Genomic DNA, 20069 nt, shown 5'->3' with positions numbered 1-20069 from the left:
GTTTGTAGATAAAAGACGGAAAAATGAGACGTTCCAGGAGAGTAAAATCACTGAGGTGCATCCAGGTGGACAACAGTGTTCAATTATGAAAGAGCTGGTTATATAAAGCTGGCATGTAGTAACTCTAGAATAACTCGACCTTCTATGATTCTTCTATGATCGATCGATCTCCCAGCACATACCAGTATCTGTAGGACCTGGATCAGGTACTCTGACTTCCTGCTGCTGAACAAATCTGTGCCTTCATGTGTATTTCAGGAAAAACATGTATGCAGGAGGCGACTCTCAGATGAACGGAGACATGCCTCACGATGGAGGTCATGGAGGAGGACACGCTGTGGGCGAAGAGCTCAGGAAGACGGGAAAGTATGACACTTTGAACAAAGCGATGTCATCTGCATGCAATAGTTGGGAGCACTGTGCTGTTTTTACCTAACATATTGAATATTGAGTGAAAAGTCACTGTCCAGTGTCGCGTGTGTGAATGTCATGTTCGGTGCATCAAAACGAGCTGCTGGCTTTAGTAGTCCATACCACTGACAGCGACTCACCTTTTGCTTTGTCCTGTTTCAGGTTTTGTGGGGGTCTCAAACTTGACATCAAGAGAAAAGCGCCTTTCTTCGTCAGTGACTTCACCGACGCGTTTCACATTCAGGCCCTGTCGGCTATTATGTTTATTTACCTGGGAACTGTAACGAACGCCATCACCTTTGGTGGTCTGCTGGGAGACGCTACGGAGAACATGCAGGTCAGGCTTTTGCACCATGTGACGGTTTGAAGAGCGTTCACCGTTTACGCTGTGAGCGTTTCCCTGACTGCTTTCCAACATGTGTGCAGGGTGTGCTGGAGAGTTTTCTGGGCACAGCCATTGCTGGTGGCGTTTTCTGTCTGCTGGGTGGTCAGCCTCTCATCATCCTCAGCAGCACTGGCCCCGTTTTGGTGTTTGAACGGCTGCTTTTCAACTTCAGCAGGTAGGTCTGCATTCTCTCTGTTTTTTAGATGCCTGGTTACTGCCCTGTGTTTTAGAAAATCTCAGCTGTCACTGTGTCTTTTTGATTCTGTTAAAGGCGATGCGTTTTATTCTTGGACTATGAATGGCAGCTGATTCAGAAATAAGGCTTTTAGCTCTGTTTAATCCAGCTCGATTCTCATTTGCTGTCTCTTGAGACGGTTTGAGTAGAGGGCAGGTGGTGCAGAGCTTTCTGCACGGCCACATTAGGTACATCTGCTCTGACCTCATGACAACAGCACTCAACAGAAAATAAGGAAAAGCACAATAAGTTGTGCTCATGTTGTACTGAGCAATAACTTTTTAAGAAACAATATTCACAGTTTTTTGTGCTGTTTTTGTGCAAATTGTGTTCAGTGTCTATAATTCCAGTAATACTATTGTTGTTTTACTCTGAAAGTCACATCCCCGTCCCATCATATGACTCATTGTGCTCCCCCCCCCCCCTTTTTTTTTTAGAGATAATGAGTTTGACTACTTGGAGTTCCGCCTGTGGATCGGCCTGTGGTCGGCTTTCTTCTGCCTGCTGCTCGTGGCGACTGATGCCAGCTACTTGGTCCAGTACTTCACCCGCTTCACTGAGGAGGGCTTCTCCTGTCTCATCAGCTTCATCTTTATCTATGATGCCTTCAAGAAGATGATCAAATTAGCTCATCATTATCCAATCAACCCTGACTTCAGAATGGAATATGTCACGCAGTACGACTGCCTCTGCATGGCTCCTACTGTCTTGGGTGAGTAGCTACTAAATTAAAGGCATATCTACACACTGTACAGCCTGTTTTGTCCACGCATGCCAATCAGCCGGTCTGCTATTGAATGTTACAGGTTTTGCCAGAATCTTTAAGAACAATGCATGAAATTTATCTTCTTGTGAGAATAAGAACAGATCTTTTTTTTAAACCAATATGATGCGTTTAATGTCTAATTATCAGTTAGAACAGAGGTTTCATTTAACACAGCTGGTGCTGTTCAGCTCTGTGTTCAGCTTACAGTAATGCTGCTGCATTGTGTAATATAGAAAAGAGGAAACGACAGTTGTGTGGATCGTCCAGTCCACTGGCATAAAGTTAAACCAGCAGTGCATTCATAGCTAAAGGTCTAAAGGTAGCAGTACACATGTGCATTTTCTTTAATCAGGTTTGCTACAGCTGTACTTTTTATTTGTGTAACACTTTAAAAAACACAGATTAATAAAGTGTTTCAGTTTGAATATTACATTAAAGCTAAATGCACATGTTCACACAGACATCAACCAAATTATGGCCCAAAACAAAGGTAAAGATTAAGGAAAAGCTAACCTATAAAAACGAGTTTATCCTGCACCTAATCATAGCTGTCAGGTTGTATTGATGCTTTTCCCTCTTATTGTAGCTGCTTCTTCTGCGGCTTGGTCTAGAGTTTCCTAGCAGACATAAATGCATAAAACGTTTGTATCCTTTGTGTCAGATCACAAGAAGTTACAAGCATTGATGTCTCAATGTCAGATTGTCTGAACACTTATTATGTCTGCTTCAAGCTGTTCTGTGTAGATGGGACATTATTGAAATGAAGTAGCTGTTGAGGTCATTGTTAGCAGATTGCTGCTGATTTTCTTTGACATTCGGATGCAACCAGGTAACAAAGGCTGTTCCCAAGGGCACTTTAACATGATAGCTAATACTTATATTGAGATAGTATCACAATGAATGCAAAATAATCACTGTAACAAGTTAAGTCATAGCTGAGCTTTGTACTGTACTGCAAGTATCTTAACCTTGACCAGAGTTTACCAGGCTGATTGTCAGATGTCATAAATGGCCTCTGTAAAATTAATTTTCCATATAAGATTTCAGTCGTGTCACTTTGGAAACCTTTAAACGTATTAAAGCTCTCATGCTGAGAGGAAACATGTTGTGTTGTTTTCTTGCAGAAAACAGCACAGACATCATTGGCGATCCTTTAGAAGGCACTTCAGACTGGTTCTGGAACAACACAGATCTGGTGCGTCTCTCTCCTTTTATTTGATGCTCTTTAAGAAACAAACTAAAATGTATCATTTTCAGGTTAATAGTTTCTTTTGATGAGTCACCTGAGCAACCAAACCTTCTCGACTAAACCCCTCGCTGTGCTTTGCTGTATTAACCTCTGCAGGAGAGTCACCACATTAACACTGATGCTCTCGGTTTTCTCTCCTGTGTTTCTGGGCACTGTTTTATGAATCTCTTACACTGTAAAAGACGGAAATTCTCAAGCAGCTATTTTGGTTTAATTTAATCTGGAAGTCTGAAACTTTATTTAACCTGTTTGTTTCTCTCACGCAGCCACCGAATGCCACGTGGTCGTCCCTCTCCAGGACCGAGTGTTTGAAGTATAATGGAGAGCTGGTGGGCAAAGCCTGCGACTTTGTCCCAGACATCACCCTCATGTCCTTCATATTGTTCTTTGGCACTTACACCTGCTCCATGTGTCTAAAAAAGTTCAAGACAAGCCCCTTTTTCCCCACCACTGTGAGTCCACGTGCCGACCTAATTTAACTGAACAAGCCACGTGTGAAGGAACTAAATGAAATTCCCACCTGTTTGTGGATCAGCAGGTTCCAGAGTCTCTTTGTGTTTTCTTTTCATTCAGGTGCGAAAACTCATCAGTGACTTTGCCATCATCTTGGCCATTCTTATCTTCTGTGGAGTTGATATGCTCGTAGGAGTTGATACGCCTAAACTTCTTGTGCCAAGTGAATTCAAAGTGAGTGCCCTCCTCCACCCAGAGAAATTAAAGTCCATATTAGTTATGCGTGGCTTTATGAAACCTGAGGCAACAATAAACTCTTGTTAAATTGTCCTGCAAGTCATCATCATAGACTGTATGTAAAAGATGGCCAGTCGGCACAAGCGGCTACAGACAGTGGTGTAGCACTTTGTACCGGGTTCATCTTTCACTAAAAGCAGCCACTCTGATTGTGCACATAATGAACCTTAACACAGTTTCAGAGACAGGTTAACAAAAAAAGGTTTTCTGGAGTTTAAATGAACATGTTTGATGGACAGGAAGCCTTTGCAAGGATATGTACAATTTAAATCTCATGGACTGACTCTGTGTGTCTTCTTTCCTTATAGCCAACAAGTCCAAACCGAGGCTGGTTTGTGGCCCCATTTGGAGGAAACCCCTGGTGGGTTTATCTGGCGTCTGCTCTTCCCGCCCTTCTGGTCACCATCCTGCTCTTTATGGACCAACAGATTACTGCTGTGATTGTCAACAGGAAGGAGCACAAGCTAAAGGTAAGTCAGAAATCCTTCTGACAGAATGAGCTTTGTGAAGCGTCTTTACAAAGCTGAACGTTGTTGCTGCGTAAATACTGATAAATCCAACAAAAACAGCTTTTCATAAGGTGCAAACATAAGAGGTTTTTTTCATTCGGTTTCTCTTTTATGATGTATGGAAGTTTTAGTGGTTTTCACATAACAAACTACAGTCCCTCTATTATAACAGGGGTGTCAAACATAAGGCTTGGGGGCCAGAATCGACCTGCCAAAAATTCCAATCTGGTGCACCGGACGGCTTTGGAAAATGTGAAGAAGGGAACAAATTTTCACATTTTCTCTGTATTTTCAAAGGTTTTCCTACTGATAAAGACCTCCCCCATGGCCCTCCATACTGGAGATGGCACGATACCACTTTTTTATGTCCGATACCGATATCATAAATTTGGATAGTTTTAATCAATAAAACTGTTTTTTTAGTATCTTGCTGCATTTTGTATAAGTTCATAGTCAAATTAAAAAAGTCGCGACACCAAAACTGATCAGCTGATCATTGATCAGTTTCATGATTGAAGTAGCAGCAGGAGAGGGAGGGAGAGAGGCAGTCGCTCCATATATCGGTTGTTAAGCTTAACGCAGGAATGCTTTACAAACATTCAGAGATGAACTTACACACTTGCTTTACTTCTCTCGGGGATAACTTTCTCAGAGATGAAATACCAGTTTGGTAGCGAAGCTACAAATGCTCAACCAGACCACCGACAGGTCTCGCACGCCACAGCCGCTCTATCAGGTGACGCACACTGCTCCGACGTGCTACGATTATGAGCTGAGTTACGCCGTGTCGCAAGTTTTTTGAGCTGCTTTCATGATATTTAATGGATCGGATTACATTTTTTATTTCTCTCCGATATCCGATCCAGTAATTTAGGTCAGTATCGGACCGATATCGACACGTAATATCGGATCGGTCCATCTCTACTTCATATAAGAACAAAGTAAAAAAGCATTAGACAAACAGTCAAGAAAGTTCCTGTGTTTTCACTATCTGCTATAGAAATGATGATTTTTACAGTGTTTAAAAAAAAAAGAAAAAATTAACAACACTGTTTTATAATTACAGGATGTATTTAATTACATTTTTTATATTAAATATCTCTAAACATCTTCATGTTGACATGAAGACGAGTTTCACTGGTCTGGCCCACCTGAGATCAAAGTGGGCCACGATGTAAAATGAGTTTGGCCTCCCTGCTCTAGAACACTGGATCCTTTCACCCTGGAGCTAAACATCATTCTTCTCATAGGGGTGAGAGAGATGTCACGGCAGTACTACCTGTTATTTTTAGGCAGTAACTGCTGAAGTAGACCAATAGGATTCTTTCAGCGGGGTAATTTGCCCCTTTAAACAATAAATGATGGAGCATCGCTTTGGTTCTTCTGTCTTATTCTGCAAACAAACCATAAATGAGCAGTTTGCAGGGTTTTAGGTCTGCCTGTATCTGCAGCTGTGCTCTGCTTACTGCCTGAACATACACACACGTTACCTCTGACCTTGTTTTTGTCTGTACCAGAAAGGGGCAGGTTACCATCTGGATCTGTTTTGGGTGGCTGTTCTGCTAGCAATTTGCTCCTTCATGGGTCTGCCGTGGTACGTGGCCGCCACCGTCATCTCCATCGCTCACATCGACAGTTTGAAGATGGAGACTGAAACATCGGCTCCCGGAGAGCAGCCAAAGTTCCTGGGTGTGAGGTAAGAGCAATGCTTGTTAGGAAGACGCCCCCTTTCTGGACTGTGGTCACATACAGCCCGATGACAGTTTTAGTTTGACTGTGAGAAATGAATGGCTTTTACATCTGATCTGCAGGTGAGATTCCAGGAAGAAGAAGGCAGAATCACTTGGTTAGATTTGGTCAACACGCATCAAAGAGCAGTAAATGGATAATCTTTCAGATATTTCATGCACTAAATTGAAAATGGAATTAAGTGCTTTCAGATGAAGGGTTGTGGTTAAAACTGGAAGGTCCATGAAGAAGGACTCGTGCTGTGATCTGCTCAAACACCAAGTGCTCTGCAAATGGCCCGAGTGTTGCAGCAGCAATGAGTCATTTTGAGATGTGATGAACACAGAAGCAAAAACCTTCCTCAAAAATAGTTACGCTAAGATGTTGAATTGGCTCATGAGTTAAACTTTTTCTTTTATTTTCTTAGCACATATGTCATGTGCACTGGAAAGAAGGCTGTTAGTGCCAGAAATGCTCAAATTAGCCACACTTGTTTCGATTTCTGACTGTTAGATTAACTGATTAGTCTTAGTTTAAAATTTATTAACTGATTAGCAAATAAGCAGCTAAAGACACCCCTGCCTACTTCTGGTAGATTCATGTTGAAGGACTCGATGACAGATGTTGCAGCTGTGGCCGCTGATCAGGGAGGCAGTTTGAAGCCTCAGATTTCTTTAGCCGATCACTCTGAATATGAAACCATATACTCATTGTTAATGACCTTTAACTGACAAGTATTGCTCCATTGTGAAACATGTTATTACCACGATTTATGAAGCAGACTCTGATTTGTTATTCAGTATGACCCCAAACGTGTGACTGAGCCCATAAACTTGTCACAACATGTTCACAGAGGTCATGGCAGAGAGGTGTTTTTCCATACACTGCTATAGGACCAAAGTCTTTTTTTGCAACCGCATCTATCGCCATCTGGTGGCCTTCAGGTAGAACGCAGGCTTAAGGCACGTCAACGCTGGCTTCGTTTTTCTGACCTGGAAGTTGCGTCTGTGTTTTTTAACGTGCACACGATCTCTGAACAAAGTGTCTCGATCACTCTTATCATTCAAATCATAATCAATAAACACTTATTGCTGTTGGCTTGTTGATCCAAGCTGGTCAATATTGTTCATTCAGTGTTTGGTCTCAATAAATATTTCAGAAAAGGCAGCGTGAGACAACTTTAACAAATGTTCTTTTTTTTCTCATCATCTCAGGTTTTTAATGATTATCTGTATTTAAATTAAGCTGAGTTATTGGCAGTATTAACATATTTTATTTTCAGCATCTTGCCTGGTTCTTCCTTTGTGTTCATTTTAGTTTTACGGGGCTTTTGATTGTTTTCATGTCTGACGTCCTCCCCGGCCTCCTGATGTGTCAGCTGTAAGCTGAGCTAACAAACCGTAACACCAGAACATCCACACTACCTCTGAACCCTCTGCAAACACTGGTGCTGTTTTCTTTTTCTTGGCTAAACTAATTTACGAATTGGCAACTGACTGCCAGGCTGCTTCAGATCATGACTTTATAGCAAGCAGACAGCTCGGACGCTGCAGTTTTGTTCTTGTGTAAAATGTATTTTTCTGTCCTTTGCAGAGAGCAGAGGGTCACGGGTGTGTGCGTGTTCATCCTCACAGGGCTGTCTGTGTTTATGGCTCCAGTTTTAAAGGTAATCAATCAGATATTGATTTTATTTCTTGTCTTGTGATTGATTTGTTAACTTGGCATGCCAGTTAAACGGTTTATGAGTTTAATCAATGTCCTTCTAGAAGCAGGTCTTACCACGTAGCGACCATGTTGGTAACAGCTCTGGGGAGGAGTTTGAATTTATTTTCAAGCCTCTGACTAGAAATCAACAAACAACAATACATTTTTAATTGATCTAGAGACATACAATGCAAGTACTGCTTAAATGTGACTTACAAAAATGCTAAAAAGCTCTCTTTAGTTATACTGCACAAAGTTAAACAATATAAAGGCAGTGTAACTTGGCTTCATCGCCATCTCTGAACAAAAGTCATGCTGCTTCACACTATGCTCCTGCAAAAAATGCAAAAACAAACCACAGCTAATGTCTAAGGAGCTTGGAAAGAAAAGCATCTGGACGTCTTTAGGTTTCTTATAGATGTTCCATCCGAGAAGCTTCTTCAGTTCTCAGAGCAACTGGTGGAGAGTCCCAGATTTTAAGCCCTATGGGAGTGTCCCCAACAGGGTGATGGACCCCTGATTGATCCTCTACCTAATCACATGAGCCAAGGTGTCATCTGGGACCCTCTTTCCAACCTCCTTAGGCTACGATGACCTGGATGACTGAGAGCCCTCACAGACACGATTAGCTAATATGTCCCATTTCAGTTTAATGTGTTTGAATTCCAGTTGCTTTTACGTGACTTTTCAAATCTGCATCAAAATGCAACGACACAACAAAGTGGTAATAGTTTGTTTAATATGGCCGGTGGGTCATATTATTATGAAGAGGATCTGTACTATTTAACCTGTTCTTCAGTTATCAGGACATAAATGAAATCGGACTTCTCTGCTTTTTAACATAGTTTTCATTGGTCAAATTAAATTTAAAAGAATAAAAGGATTTCTTTATCAGGCTGCCCATAAACCTGCATAATAAATACACTCACTGATTACTGATAAGCTGCTATCTTATCAGAATCAGAATCTTTATCGTCCCTGCAGCAACGAGGCGCTGAAAAATGACATTGAGGTCCAGTTATCTCAGTGCAAAAGAAGATCGCTCAATACAATAAAAATTAAGTTAACACACACACACACACACACACACACACACACACACACACACAATAAATACTTGTGTGGATGAAGTCAAAGATCAGTGGGATTTTTTTTAAGTCCTTCTAGACGTCAGTTGTCTCTCAATGAGTTTTACAGCAGCGCCATTAACTTTGATCTTCGGCCACCGAGAGGCCAGACTCTCTCACAAACTTTCATAAATGTTCACAAACTTTATAACTCAAAGACTTTTGCATGCCGAACACGTGCCAAGTTCCTTGAGAGAGTTTTATATGCAGCTTTCCCTCGATTTATACAAATCAGCCCATCTATCATTAGATTACAAAGATTAGATATACTTATTCTCACCTCATATTTTAAATTCAACCTCTGAAAGCTGGGTTCAAAAAGCTGTCATTGGTTCCCTTTGCAGCACAGTAAGTAATTTCAAACTTTTAAACGATATTCAGCTGCTGCTGTGTGACAGCTGTGGAGTAATACGACTTCTCTTTTTGGAGCTGTGATGCACAACAGTCCACACACTGTTGTGGGAATCTTTGAGAGCACTACACAACTCATAGGCGACTCCTCGAATTCAGAACAAATCAGACGAGTTTGAGTGGTTTCATTTTGCTCACTAACCTTTACATATTCTGTGTTTCCTAACAAACCAGGATCTAAGTATCATCTGTGATGTGCATTCTTCTTTTTCCCTTCACCTAGTTCATCCCCATGCCTGTGCTGTATGGAGTCTTCTTGTACATGGGGGTCGCTTCTCTCAATGGAGTGCAGGTATCATTTTAATTTTTAAAAAACACAAGCCACAGAAAAAATTTGACTAAAGAGAAACTGATCTGAAAAAACAAAACAGCAACAACAAAAAAACAACTACAATTACCATATTTCCACAAATTAGACTAGTCGGGGGGGGGAATATAACCCAGCTGTTTAACCGTCCATTTCCTTTTAAGAAATGGACGGTTAAATGGTAAAAACAGACAGAGGAAGCGCTGAGTTGGCAAGGGGAGCGTGGAGGATGGTCCAGCTTTGAAGTAGCACATGTAATGTTATGCTTGTTGCGTCAGAGCTGCTGCATGTTTGTTCTGGTTTCCTTCATGTTAGAGAAGCAAGCCTGTGACACCATAGGTGCAGAGGCTCTTTGGATAGAAGGCCATCTGTGCATCAGCACAGACAGATGTGCTCAGAGTCAGAGAAACTCAAGCTGCCTTGCTGCTTTCTCCCCCTTTGAGGTAGTCACTCAGCACTTGTGTAGGATAAACTGCATTATGCTGTAAATTTAAGGATACCAGCTGGAAATGATTGGCTGAATCTTCACGCCTAAACATAAAAAATCCAAACATGCTGCAGATGATGCCTGGGTACCTTCAGCAGCCGATATCAGTAAAAGTCTCAGAATAAGGACTTGCATAGTTTCCTTTACTTTAGTTGCAGTGAAAAGCAGGGATGGTTACTGAAGCTCTGTCATATTAATTGCTACCACGGTCTCTCTGTAGTTCATGGATCGTCTTAAGCTGCTTCTAATGCCGGCGAAGCACCAGCCGGACCTGGTTTACCTGCGACACGTTCCTCTCCGGAAGGTCCACCTCTTCACTTTTATGCAAATCCTTTGCTTGGCTCTGCTCTGGATCCTCAAGTCCACCGTGGCTGCCATCGTCTTCCCTGTCATGGTGAGACATCTTTTTATTGAGATGCTGCTAATTAAGTTTGCAGCATCCTAGAATGTATAGTTTTAATTAATATTAGTGAGTAATGTCTTGATCCACGCTCAATCACCCAGGTAAGTGCAAAGGTTGATTCTGTTCATCTGGACGTTTTCAGTGTGAGAAACATTTTGTCACAGAAGAGCCACCTCGTCAGGTCAGGACTCGGCAGTCTGTTTACACCTGCAGGCCAGTGGACACTCTTCCAAGGATGAGGATGTAACATCCTGGACAGGGAGGAACGCTGGTTTGAGGGCGGAGTCAAGGAGGCCATTTACGTGAAAAGGGAAAGACCATCTCTGAATGGAGGAGGGGCCTAAGGGTCCATCTGTCACCATCTTACATGCTGTGATTGCAGCCGTTCCCCGATTCTTTGATCAGTGCTCCGTGGGCTTTGATCAGTGGTCATGACAGTTAACATATTAACGATCAAAGAACTGACCTCGCAGCACTTTGTTCATTCAGTGGTGCTGGTTTCAGTCATTGTGCAAATGTGCTGTTTATGAGGAAACGTTTCTCCCATTGAAAAGGTCCAGATGAACAGAATCAACCTTGTGGGATTAGTGAGTAATACTAACACCTTTTAGTATTATCGTAAGAGTCATATCACAGGCATCATCAGCAGAAGGACTCTGATCTAGGTACATAGGTATTGGGCAGATTCATAATGGCGTGACGAAACTTTCATATCAGGACACATTTTTACAGCTTAAATGGAAAGTTCATTAACAGAGAGTTTGTGCTGTTTTAAAGCTAAGCAGGCACTATGTTCAGCATTACACTCACCAAAGCAGAATTAAAGAGGCTGTGGCCAGAAATGCATTTCCAGTTCAAGTTCAAACCGTTTCTCGAAAGTTTGTTTTGTGTACGTAGACTTGAGTTTATCTGGGTGATAAATCAGCAGAGATCATCCCAGTACTTCATGTAACAGTTATATTGCAGGATGTTGTTATAAACTTCATTGAACGATAAAGTTTGTTGTACTTTTGATGTGTTTGATGTGTTAATGTGGGTTAATGTATTATTTTATTTTACAAATTACGAAGATTTCAGCTCATGTTTAGAAAAGAAATATCGATAGAATTAACGCTGACGTCTTTCTGTCAACGAATGATCTCAAAATCAGATCCTCGCTCTGGTCGCTGTCAGGAAGGGGATGGATTACCTGTTCTCTCAGCATGACCTCAGTTTCCTGGACGATGTCATCCCAGAGAAGGACAAGAAGAAGAAAGAGGATGATAAGAAGAAAAAGAAGAAACGTGGCAGCATAGACAGCGACGCTGACGACGTAAGTTTGGGATATGTTCATCTCTGACATTTCTAACTCACTCTTAGGTTTATTTGAGATTCTTCATTCTTAACTCCTTTTGTTTGTTTTCTGTTACAGCAGCTCATCCTAACTCGGAGTTTATGCACATTTCTTTCATTTTTAGGTTGTAGTTCTTCCAGTTAATGAACATGAGAATGTTTAAGAGGCGACATATGCTAAAATCATACCTTCACCGTGTAGACCGGAGAACGCCGTGGGTTTTATTCAAGCACTTTGCATTTTTAGATATTTGCAGCACAGAGAGAGATCTTATTGCAAGAGTTTTGACTAAAGGCTAAACAGTGCACATCAGGCACAGTTATCGTTAACTAACAGTTAACGAGTCTCCTGCAGCCCAGTCTGTATGACTGCATAGTAAATGAGGTGAAAAACAGCCACACCCCTTTCTTTTGAATACATTTAATGAACTGTCGCTTTAAAAACAGATGAGTCTGTGACGCATCCGTGTTTTTCCACCCTCAGTGAGTTTGCTTACATTTACATTATGATTTACAATCACAGGCATTAAAAAGTACAAAACCTTCATATGCATTGGTTTTAAAAACTAGACAATATTATTTTATGTCTACATGACTTTAAAAACATGTTAAAATTTCCACATATTTTTACTCCTGTGTGTTAACGCCATCGTCGTGCTGCATTCAAAATATAATGAATGACTTTGCTCCACTTTCTACACTTTGCAGAGATGTGCAGCGGGCCCAGTTGGACCCTCTGGCAGGCTGCTCTGAATTATTCACTCATGACTGATTTTCTTGTAGCTCTGAACTGGATATGGCTGGAAACAAGCCGGTGAAGAGAAAAAAAGAAAGTTTCCAATGATGATGTTTCCTCTCTCCAACAGTCTGACTTTCCTTACAATGAGAATATTCCCAGCATTAAAATCCCCATGGACATGATGGAACAGGAGCCCTTCTTAAGTGATAAGGCTTCTGACAGTGAGTAACCACCTGCAGCACCGGAGAAAACTACTTCTTGCGCCTGCCTAACTTGCTGCACTTAGTAAAGATGTGGTGCCTTTTTGTCTGTAACTGCATGATATTTAAATTTGCTTCACTTCTTTGCCGTTCTTTGTGCTTACTTCCTTTCAAACATGCATGAAAGCTGCTCGCTTTCTACCTCGTCCTGCTCGATTAACTTCTTTCCCCCCATCAGTTTCCATTTTCAGTTACGTGCTGTTAAGTCTGACTTTGTGGATCCTGCCTGTTTAAACGTATTTAACAGTAACTTTAGTTTTATGTACAAAAGTCTTCTTGAATTCTAACTTTTGCCTTAATATATAACTAATGTGTGTTTGCTGAAGGACTAGTGTGTAGACTTAATTACATTTATTGGAGGTTGGAACTAACTGATTAGCCCTGCTTTTGATTATTATATGTTTTAGGATGACTTCACCTAATAAAATCAAATAGAATACAACACAGCAGACCCTCTCCTGAGCTTTGTCTGGGCTGGTGTAGAAATATACTAGAACAACCTTTAAAGACTCTGTTGAAGCAGATAAAAGTATGATACACGCTGGATGGGGAAAAATAAATGACCCCAGTATGACACACTGGTCCTTTAATATTAGAACAAATGCCCGTTTACAACATTAAATGAACTGACTGGTTTCTATATGTATTCATTACAGTATCTTTGATCCACACTGTTCCTGGTTTTACCCGCTGCTTTGCTCTTACAGATGCTATGACACACACAGGATGTCAAACATTAAAGTGTGTCAGAGGCTATCTACCAAGTTACATGGATATCTGTGAGCTAATGGCTGTGTTCTTTGGGGTTTTTTCGTAGGAGACAAGTCCTCATCATTCCTTGAACGACACACATCGTGCTGAGCAGCTTCGCTTCTACCAGGCCAACTACTTGTCCAGGTGAGACGTGTGTGTGTGTGGATATCAGAGTGTGTACAGACGGGAAGCTGAGAGCCACAGACTGTCACAGTGCAGCTCACCTGCCAGACTAAACAAAATGGCAACGAAACAAAACAGAGCCTCCACCAATTTCCTTTTGCATTTAATAAAGACAGTGGCATCAGAGATGGCAAAAGGTCAGAAGGCACGCTAACTATCCCCACGCGTAATGCTAGCCTGAACTTTAAAGGTCAGTTAGGCTAATTAGCTTACCTATGGCTAAACTGTATTTTCCTCAAGGGGAAGCAAAGCGCTGGGCGCCATATGCCAGCTCGTCTGTCTGCCCCGTCATGCTGTTTGCATGCTGTATGCTAAAAAGTGAAAGGCTTCTGAATACTAGTTTTTTGCTGTGCTTTTTTTCTGCTATGTTCACAAAAGAGTTTTTACTCTATTTTATTTCCTTCAGTAAAACAAAGGAGCTGCTTCAGTGAGACTTTTTCTTTTTTAGTGAGCTAATATTTTATTTTGTTTTTGGTTTACTTTTCCACAGCTTTAGAGATAAATAAAGTTTGTCCTAAACACATTTTGTGACTTAGTCTGTGTTTTACTCAAATTAACTGACATCTGTAGATGCTGGCTAACCTAAGCTGCCACGTAACTGCTAAGCCTGGAAGAAATCTTCCATGCTCGGCTGCAACTTGCACCCAAAGTGCTTTCTAATGGCCAATGATGCCTCCAGAATCTGCATTATCACAGATAATACTTTATTATTTTCAGCAAATATGCATAGGATTAAAGCTACATAATAATTATGGCCCCAAACTATAGCATTCAGACCCGACGGGTGTACTTGGAAGCAAAATTAGCCCATATTTTCAGTCTCATGGAGACTCATCTGTTTGTATGAGTTTTAGTTAAAGTCATATGTAAGTTTTCCACACTTTCCCGTAGCAATGCAAAAAGTATATAAAACAACAAAGTGTGTTTCACTAATTTTCCCATCTTTATTAGCCTATGGGAAAGTGTCAGACATGAACACACTGAATAACATCAAATGTTTAAACAAGTTAAAGATTGAGAGCTGTACTGTGCAGCACCACCACAACGAGTGGTAAAATATATGAGCCTGAGTTACTTTTTCACTCGTGCTTGTTACGATCAAATCGAAACATTTACAAAATGTCTGCAACGTCCGTGTCGTGGTTCTGGGTCCTTTTAACCCAGCATTTTGAGTTAGTTAATATTTTGTAGTATGGTTGATGTTCTGGTTCATTAGTAGTCCTAGTTATGCTGTTATGAGTTTCCTATATTCCCTGTTTAGCTCCCTGTGTCTCTGTTTATATCTGTTTGTGAGTCCTTGTGTCTTGTTTCGCTCCTTATGTTTCGTTGCATGTTCCCCTGTCTACCATGTTTATCCATGTTTCCCTCGTGTTCCCTCGTGTTCCCTCGCTCCCTCTTATCTGCCTTTTCTCCACTCCAGTGTCAGTCTTGCGTTCGTTTCCTGTTTTATTGTGAAAGTCTTGCGTTCCATGTTCAGTGTGTTTCGTTTTGCTTCCTCGTGTCTAATTTGTCTCCGCTGTGTTCCCCATGTGTTTCCTGTTCCCTCATCATCCTATTGTGTATGTAAGCCCCGTGTTTCCCTCTGTCCAGTGTCGCGTTCTCCCTCATGGTTGTGTGTTATTCTGTTTGCCTCCACATGTGTTTAGTTCTTATCCTTTCCCGCTGTTGTTTTGTATTGTTTTTGATTTACTTAATAACGCTGTGTTATATGTTATCTGCATTTGCGTCCTTTCACAGCCAGTTCATGACAGTTTCTCTCATGCAGACAAAGTTGATAACCACCTTTGTGACATCCATCATCTCTGACTGGGATTTTAGGTTTTATCGAGCCAGCTAATGCTAACAAAGTCTGACTATGTTGAACTTCATTGAACGTCTGCAGGAACATAACCTGCAAAAGCAACCAGCTGAATAACAGCTGTGTGCACGTAGTGTAGTCTTATAAAACCTTTAACTGCGTGTGGTTCCACTGGTGCTCGGATTTGTGAGGTTAGTGGGATTTAAAAAAAAGAAAGAGCTAAACTGGTTCGTCTTAAATTTGCCTGTGACTTGTAAGAGATTAGTATCTTAAGCTGCATCTTAGGCCATTTCGTAGTGTTTTTGTGTATTTAGGAACACAGATCAATCTGCTGTGTGGATGTTGTAAGTCTATACTGCATGATAAATGCACACTGTGTTCCACTGATATGAGCTTTAAGGAGACAATCGGTCTTAAAAAGGCATGACAGGAACTGTTTGTGTGCAAATATTTATAGCAAAGATTATGCTGCTTAAGAGAGATTATGTTTTTCCATCATGTCCGCAACTTCTCACAATGACCAGGATCTGCGCATTGTGAGCACATGCAGGGTCAAGCTGCCTTCCCATCACCCCATCTGCCCCACAGTCGTCCCACTAATCCTCTTCCATCAGCACTGTTACCACAATGTGTGAAAAGCAGCTGCGATTACAGGACATCTGCGATGTCAACAAACCACAACCAGTGACATAATTGGTCCGCAGCCGCAGTGCTCTTCGGTCACATGTTGTTTTCTTTTAGGGTTAATTAGCTGGGTGCTTTTTGATGTCATTTTACTTTAAAACATTTTAGGCATTTTAATAGTTACATGCTCATTATTATCACTGGCATCGGTCCTGGGTATCTATCGTAGTAATGACGTTACGCTGACCCTGCTGTTAAAGTAATCCTGTCCCACTAAGACTGAAGGCAAATTGTTTTGAGCTCAGACGACCTCAGGAAACATCAGATCTATACTGAGGTATTAGTGAAATACCACAATAAAGTGACCTAGAGGTGAAATGTTAAGTCAGCTAAACATAAACTAGTAACCAAGATAAGTAGTTTTTAAGCAACGATGCCAAATAATCACCGGGTACAACCTTTGAGATGTGAGCATGATTTTTTTGATCTTCGTCATATTTACTCTGCTCCCAAAAAATTACAGGAAAACTTTGAAATCCTCCTGGATATCTACTGAATACTGATAAGGACAGGATGATGTGTTAGGAACAGAAGGATGCTGCGTTGTTTCAAAGAAAAGAAAGAGCTGAATTTAAAGACACCCTAAAAACTGAAGTGAAAAGTGATGCAGCAGGCGAGTCTGCTGAAGCTTCATCTAATCGACCCCGAACACCTAGATGATATAGTCGACGCACTACGTCTGCACACATGTACTTAAAATGTTTTATTTTTGTGTTTCAGCCCTGAGATGAGTCCGCTGAAGTCTGTGCCTCAGATTAGAATAGACATGGACCCAGACGATGATAACACTTTCTACTGGAAGAGCAGAGGATCCGAAACATCTCTGTAGATCTCCACCAACCTGCAGCACAACTTGCTTTTTACTGACCTTCGGTGATTCTTTTAACTCCGATCTCCTTCATGACTTCAAGACTTTGTTGTGAAGAGCGGCACGCTTTAGAAAAAGCATTACGCTGCACGCTATATGGTCTTTCCTCACCACGTTTCTCTCACAGCTCCACGGCTAGTCTTTGCTTACAAAAGTAACCCCTGAATATTCTTCTATGCAACTCCTCCTACGCGTCACCGACCGAGGCTGCAGCTCACTCTGACCACGCATGGACCTGCTCTTTTTATATAAACATATACAAATATCATCTGTCTGAGTTTTTATATAAACCGAATTATTCTAATAACATTTTCCTGTAGCAGGAAAATCATGTTTTTATAGCTCTACCTCTTGTTTTAGATTCAGTGCTTATCATGAATGATTGCAATGTGTTGACTTTTGATGGGGTTTTGATATTTTCTCTCTGTCCTCTTGTAGAAATGATTCACACAGATTCACTCTATGATCATAGCTTGTGAAGGAAATACAGTAGATATTTAAGTAAATTAATAGCAGATTAACAATGCACATTTGTATGTGCAGATGAGGAAAATATTTTTATTCTCACTTTGTGATGCAGTTTTACTTGCTTCAGTTTCTAGTTTTCTGAATCTTTTACTCTTTTGCTTTTGTTACTCGTTTAATTTAAATCGTTTTCTTCTTTTGTTTTGCTTTAAAAAAAGATTTTATTGTGTGTGTGTTTGTAACATTTCTTATTTTTTTTCTGTTCGAGTAGAAAACAATCCAGCGACATAATCATCCGATTTTCCTCCGCCAAACTTAAACTCTAACTAGAAATGCATATCATAATAATTACTTTTGCTGCACAAAGTACTTTACCTAAGTGGCTTATAAGAGATTGATTCTTAAAGTAACAATGTGAAAAAGAGGAGACGGGAATCAAATCCACGCGAGCTCAGTTCGGTTCACGGCAGGTTTTCTTTGTTTTTCTCAGCTGTTTTTGGAATTATCTGATGATGTGAAGACGTTTTTCATAAGGATGTGTTTGGGCTGTAATACAACGGTCACATGCCATCTGTGCTTACATTCAGAGACTTATTGGTCGTTGTTATGCAATGCTATCTTCTTCAAATCCACACAAAGACCCGTGCGCACGTCAGCTGTCACACATGTCTTTGAACCTCTGATTGCTGGTCAGTGTTTGACTCAGTTTTCTTCACTCTCATTATCAGGCAAAGCATTTTAATTTTGGCCCCCATAATAAACTTGCTGAGCTTGTAGAGTGTGCACAGGGCATGTGAGTGTTATGTTTAACCCACACACATCCTTTAAACAGTTGTTAAAACATCATGTCAGTGAGGCAGAAGATGCACAAACTCCATATTTGCTCCAATGTTTTTACTTCAGACGGTTTCCCACAGAATGACCACGTGCATCTCTCTGACTGCTCGTCTGTTTTTGGCCAGTTATAAAGGATAATTCAGGTTTATGTGAACTTATATTACATGAATGTGGCTGCTGTGTGGGTCGCGCTAACTTTGAACTCTTCCCTTCTGTTGTAGTAATCAGGCAGGAAACAGAAGTTGTGTTTAGAGAAATACAAGCTCCAAAGGTTGTTTGAAAAAACAAAAAATTGCAGCTGACCCATTATGCATCAGCTGTAGGTTTCTTGGTATATACAAAGAAAAATGTTCTTTTCTTCAGTGCAAAAACATTTTACAATTTCCCCCAAACTGCAGTAAGTATCTCACTGAAACAACTGGAAGCAAAGTGCTCTGCTCCTCGTACAGGTAATTAAGTAAAAAGAGTTGCTGTACACCCACTTTCACCTGACATGCATTTTACTTTAGCAGCTTTGTTATATAATTTCCCATCAAAATAACTGGTGGGAAATTATAATAATAACTCCATCAGATAGCAGGACATACAGGTGGATGTAGACCCTGTGCATCTTTAACATACTTATTCCTGGAGATTACAGATTACCTTTGCATGGTAAGATAAATAATCCATATTTATCTTACAGTAGTCATTACTGTTTGAAACAAGTAGTTTTAGCCTCAGTTCTCCACGTCTGAAGAAAGTGACTGGATGACTCTCATAAGCAAAGAAAAACAACAACAACAGCACAAAAGAGCCGCTTTAAATGTTGAACGACACACTCTTGCAGTTTGATCCGAACAATAGACACAAAAAGCTTTTACATGCTGTTTTCTGTTTTTGTTTTGTCTCTGTGGTGAAGATGGAGCTCAAAGTTGGCATGACCCACATTAAACGGTTAAAAATAACCCACGGTTATCTTTTAACTCCAGTACAGCGATCGACACCATCTCCCCACTGAATCTCTAATGGGTGCACTGAAGCACTTTCTCACTTTTTTCATTTTAATTTGAAACCTCCGGGCCTCCGTACGGATCGCCACGGTAGAGATTTCAAAGACGTAGATAAGAGTCACGACATGCTTAATATTCCACCTCAGTATTTACAGCTGGCAGCAGCGGCGAGTGGAAACGAATGTGAGTCAGCGCCCGGGACATCTTCTGTGGGGAGTGGTTAGTTTAAAGTGTGATTCTGTGTAAGTGTGTCGGACAAAAACCTACAACACGACGTGAAAATCTTCTGTTAATCCTAGTGTTCGGAATACTGATGCAATTTTTTTTTATTATTATTAACATTTTGTGACTTTAGAATAGGTGAAATTGTTTATTTTAGAATTTATATTTTTCAAATGAAATGTATATTGGAAATAAAGAGAATTATCAAACAGCACTCGAGTGCTCGTCAGTCTGATGTTGGGGATAATTAAAGTGTTCCATATTGAAAAGCCAGCATAATTACATTTAATGTCACATTTATGAACTGAAACTATTTGAGGATTATTTATGTTAAAGTAAATTTAAGTCACTATTTTGTGATTTAACAAACAAGTGAAACCTGAATAACTGAGTCACTGCTCTTTAAACCTTCCTTCAGAACAATCATCAGAAACCACTTTTACTCTGGATAAAAAAAGTCTGAG

The 20069-nt window shown here is 40.6% G+C and overlaps 1 protein-coding gene across 3 annotated transcripts in view; it reads left to right on the top strand.

Annotated features, from left to right (window-relative positions):
• Window positions 1-19819, top strand: part of slc4a4a (solute carrier family 4 member 4a) — a 62354-nt gene extending 42535 nt beyond the window's left edge. For 2 of the 3 annotated variants that reach the window (XM_040003539.1, XM_040003540.1), the window contains exons 12-27: window positions 259-366; window positions 574-748; window positions 838-971; window positions 1469-1743; window positions 2922-2992; window positions 3313-3498; window positions 3620-3733; window positions 4105-4266; window positions 5823-6001; window positions 7627-7699; window positions 9499-9567; window positions 10290-10463; window positions 11623-11784; window positions 12671-12764; window positions 13621-13700; window positions 16942-17057. In XM_040003539.1, coding sequence (XP_039859473.1) covers window positions 259-366; window positions 574-748; window positions 838-971; window positions 1469-1743; window positions 2922-2992; window positions 3313-3498; window positions 3620-3733; window positions 4105-4266; window positions 5823-6001; window positions 7627-7699; window positions 9499-9567; window positions 10290-10463; window positions 11623-11784; window positions 12671-12764; window positions 13621-13664 — 2020 coding nt within the window. In that variant the 3' untranslated portion in view covers window positions 13665-13700; window positions 16942-17057. Of the gene's footprint in view, window positions 1-258; window positions 367-573; window positions 749-837; window positions 972-1468; window positions 1744-2921; window positions 2993-3312; window positions 3499-3619; window positions 3734-4104; window positions 4267-5822; window positions 6002-7626; window positions 7700-9498; window positions 9568-10289; window positions 10464-11622; window positions 11785-12670; window positions 12765-13620; window positions 13701-16941 lie in introns of all 3 variants that reach the window. The other variant, XM_040003541.1, reaches the window with a different exon arrangement.
• The last annotated feature ends 250 nt before the right edge of the window (window positions 19820-20069 follow it).

This window comes from Simochromis diagramma, unplaced genomic scaffold, assembly GCF_900408965.1.
Source record: "Simochromis diagramma unplaced genomic scaffold, fSimDia1.1 OVJJ01000583.1, whole genome shotgun sequence".
Classification (NCBI taxonomy): Eukaryota; Metazoa; Chordata; class Actinopteri; order Cichliformes; family Cichlidae; genus Simochromis; species Simochromis diagramma.
The sequence above is the reverse complement of the archived record's forward strand: the minus strand, read 5'-3'. Positions and strand labels throughout refer to the sequence as shown.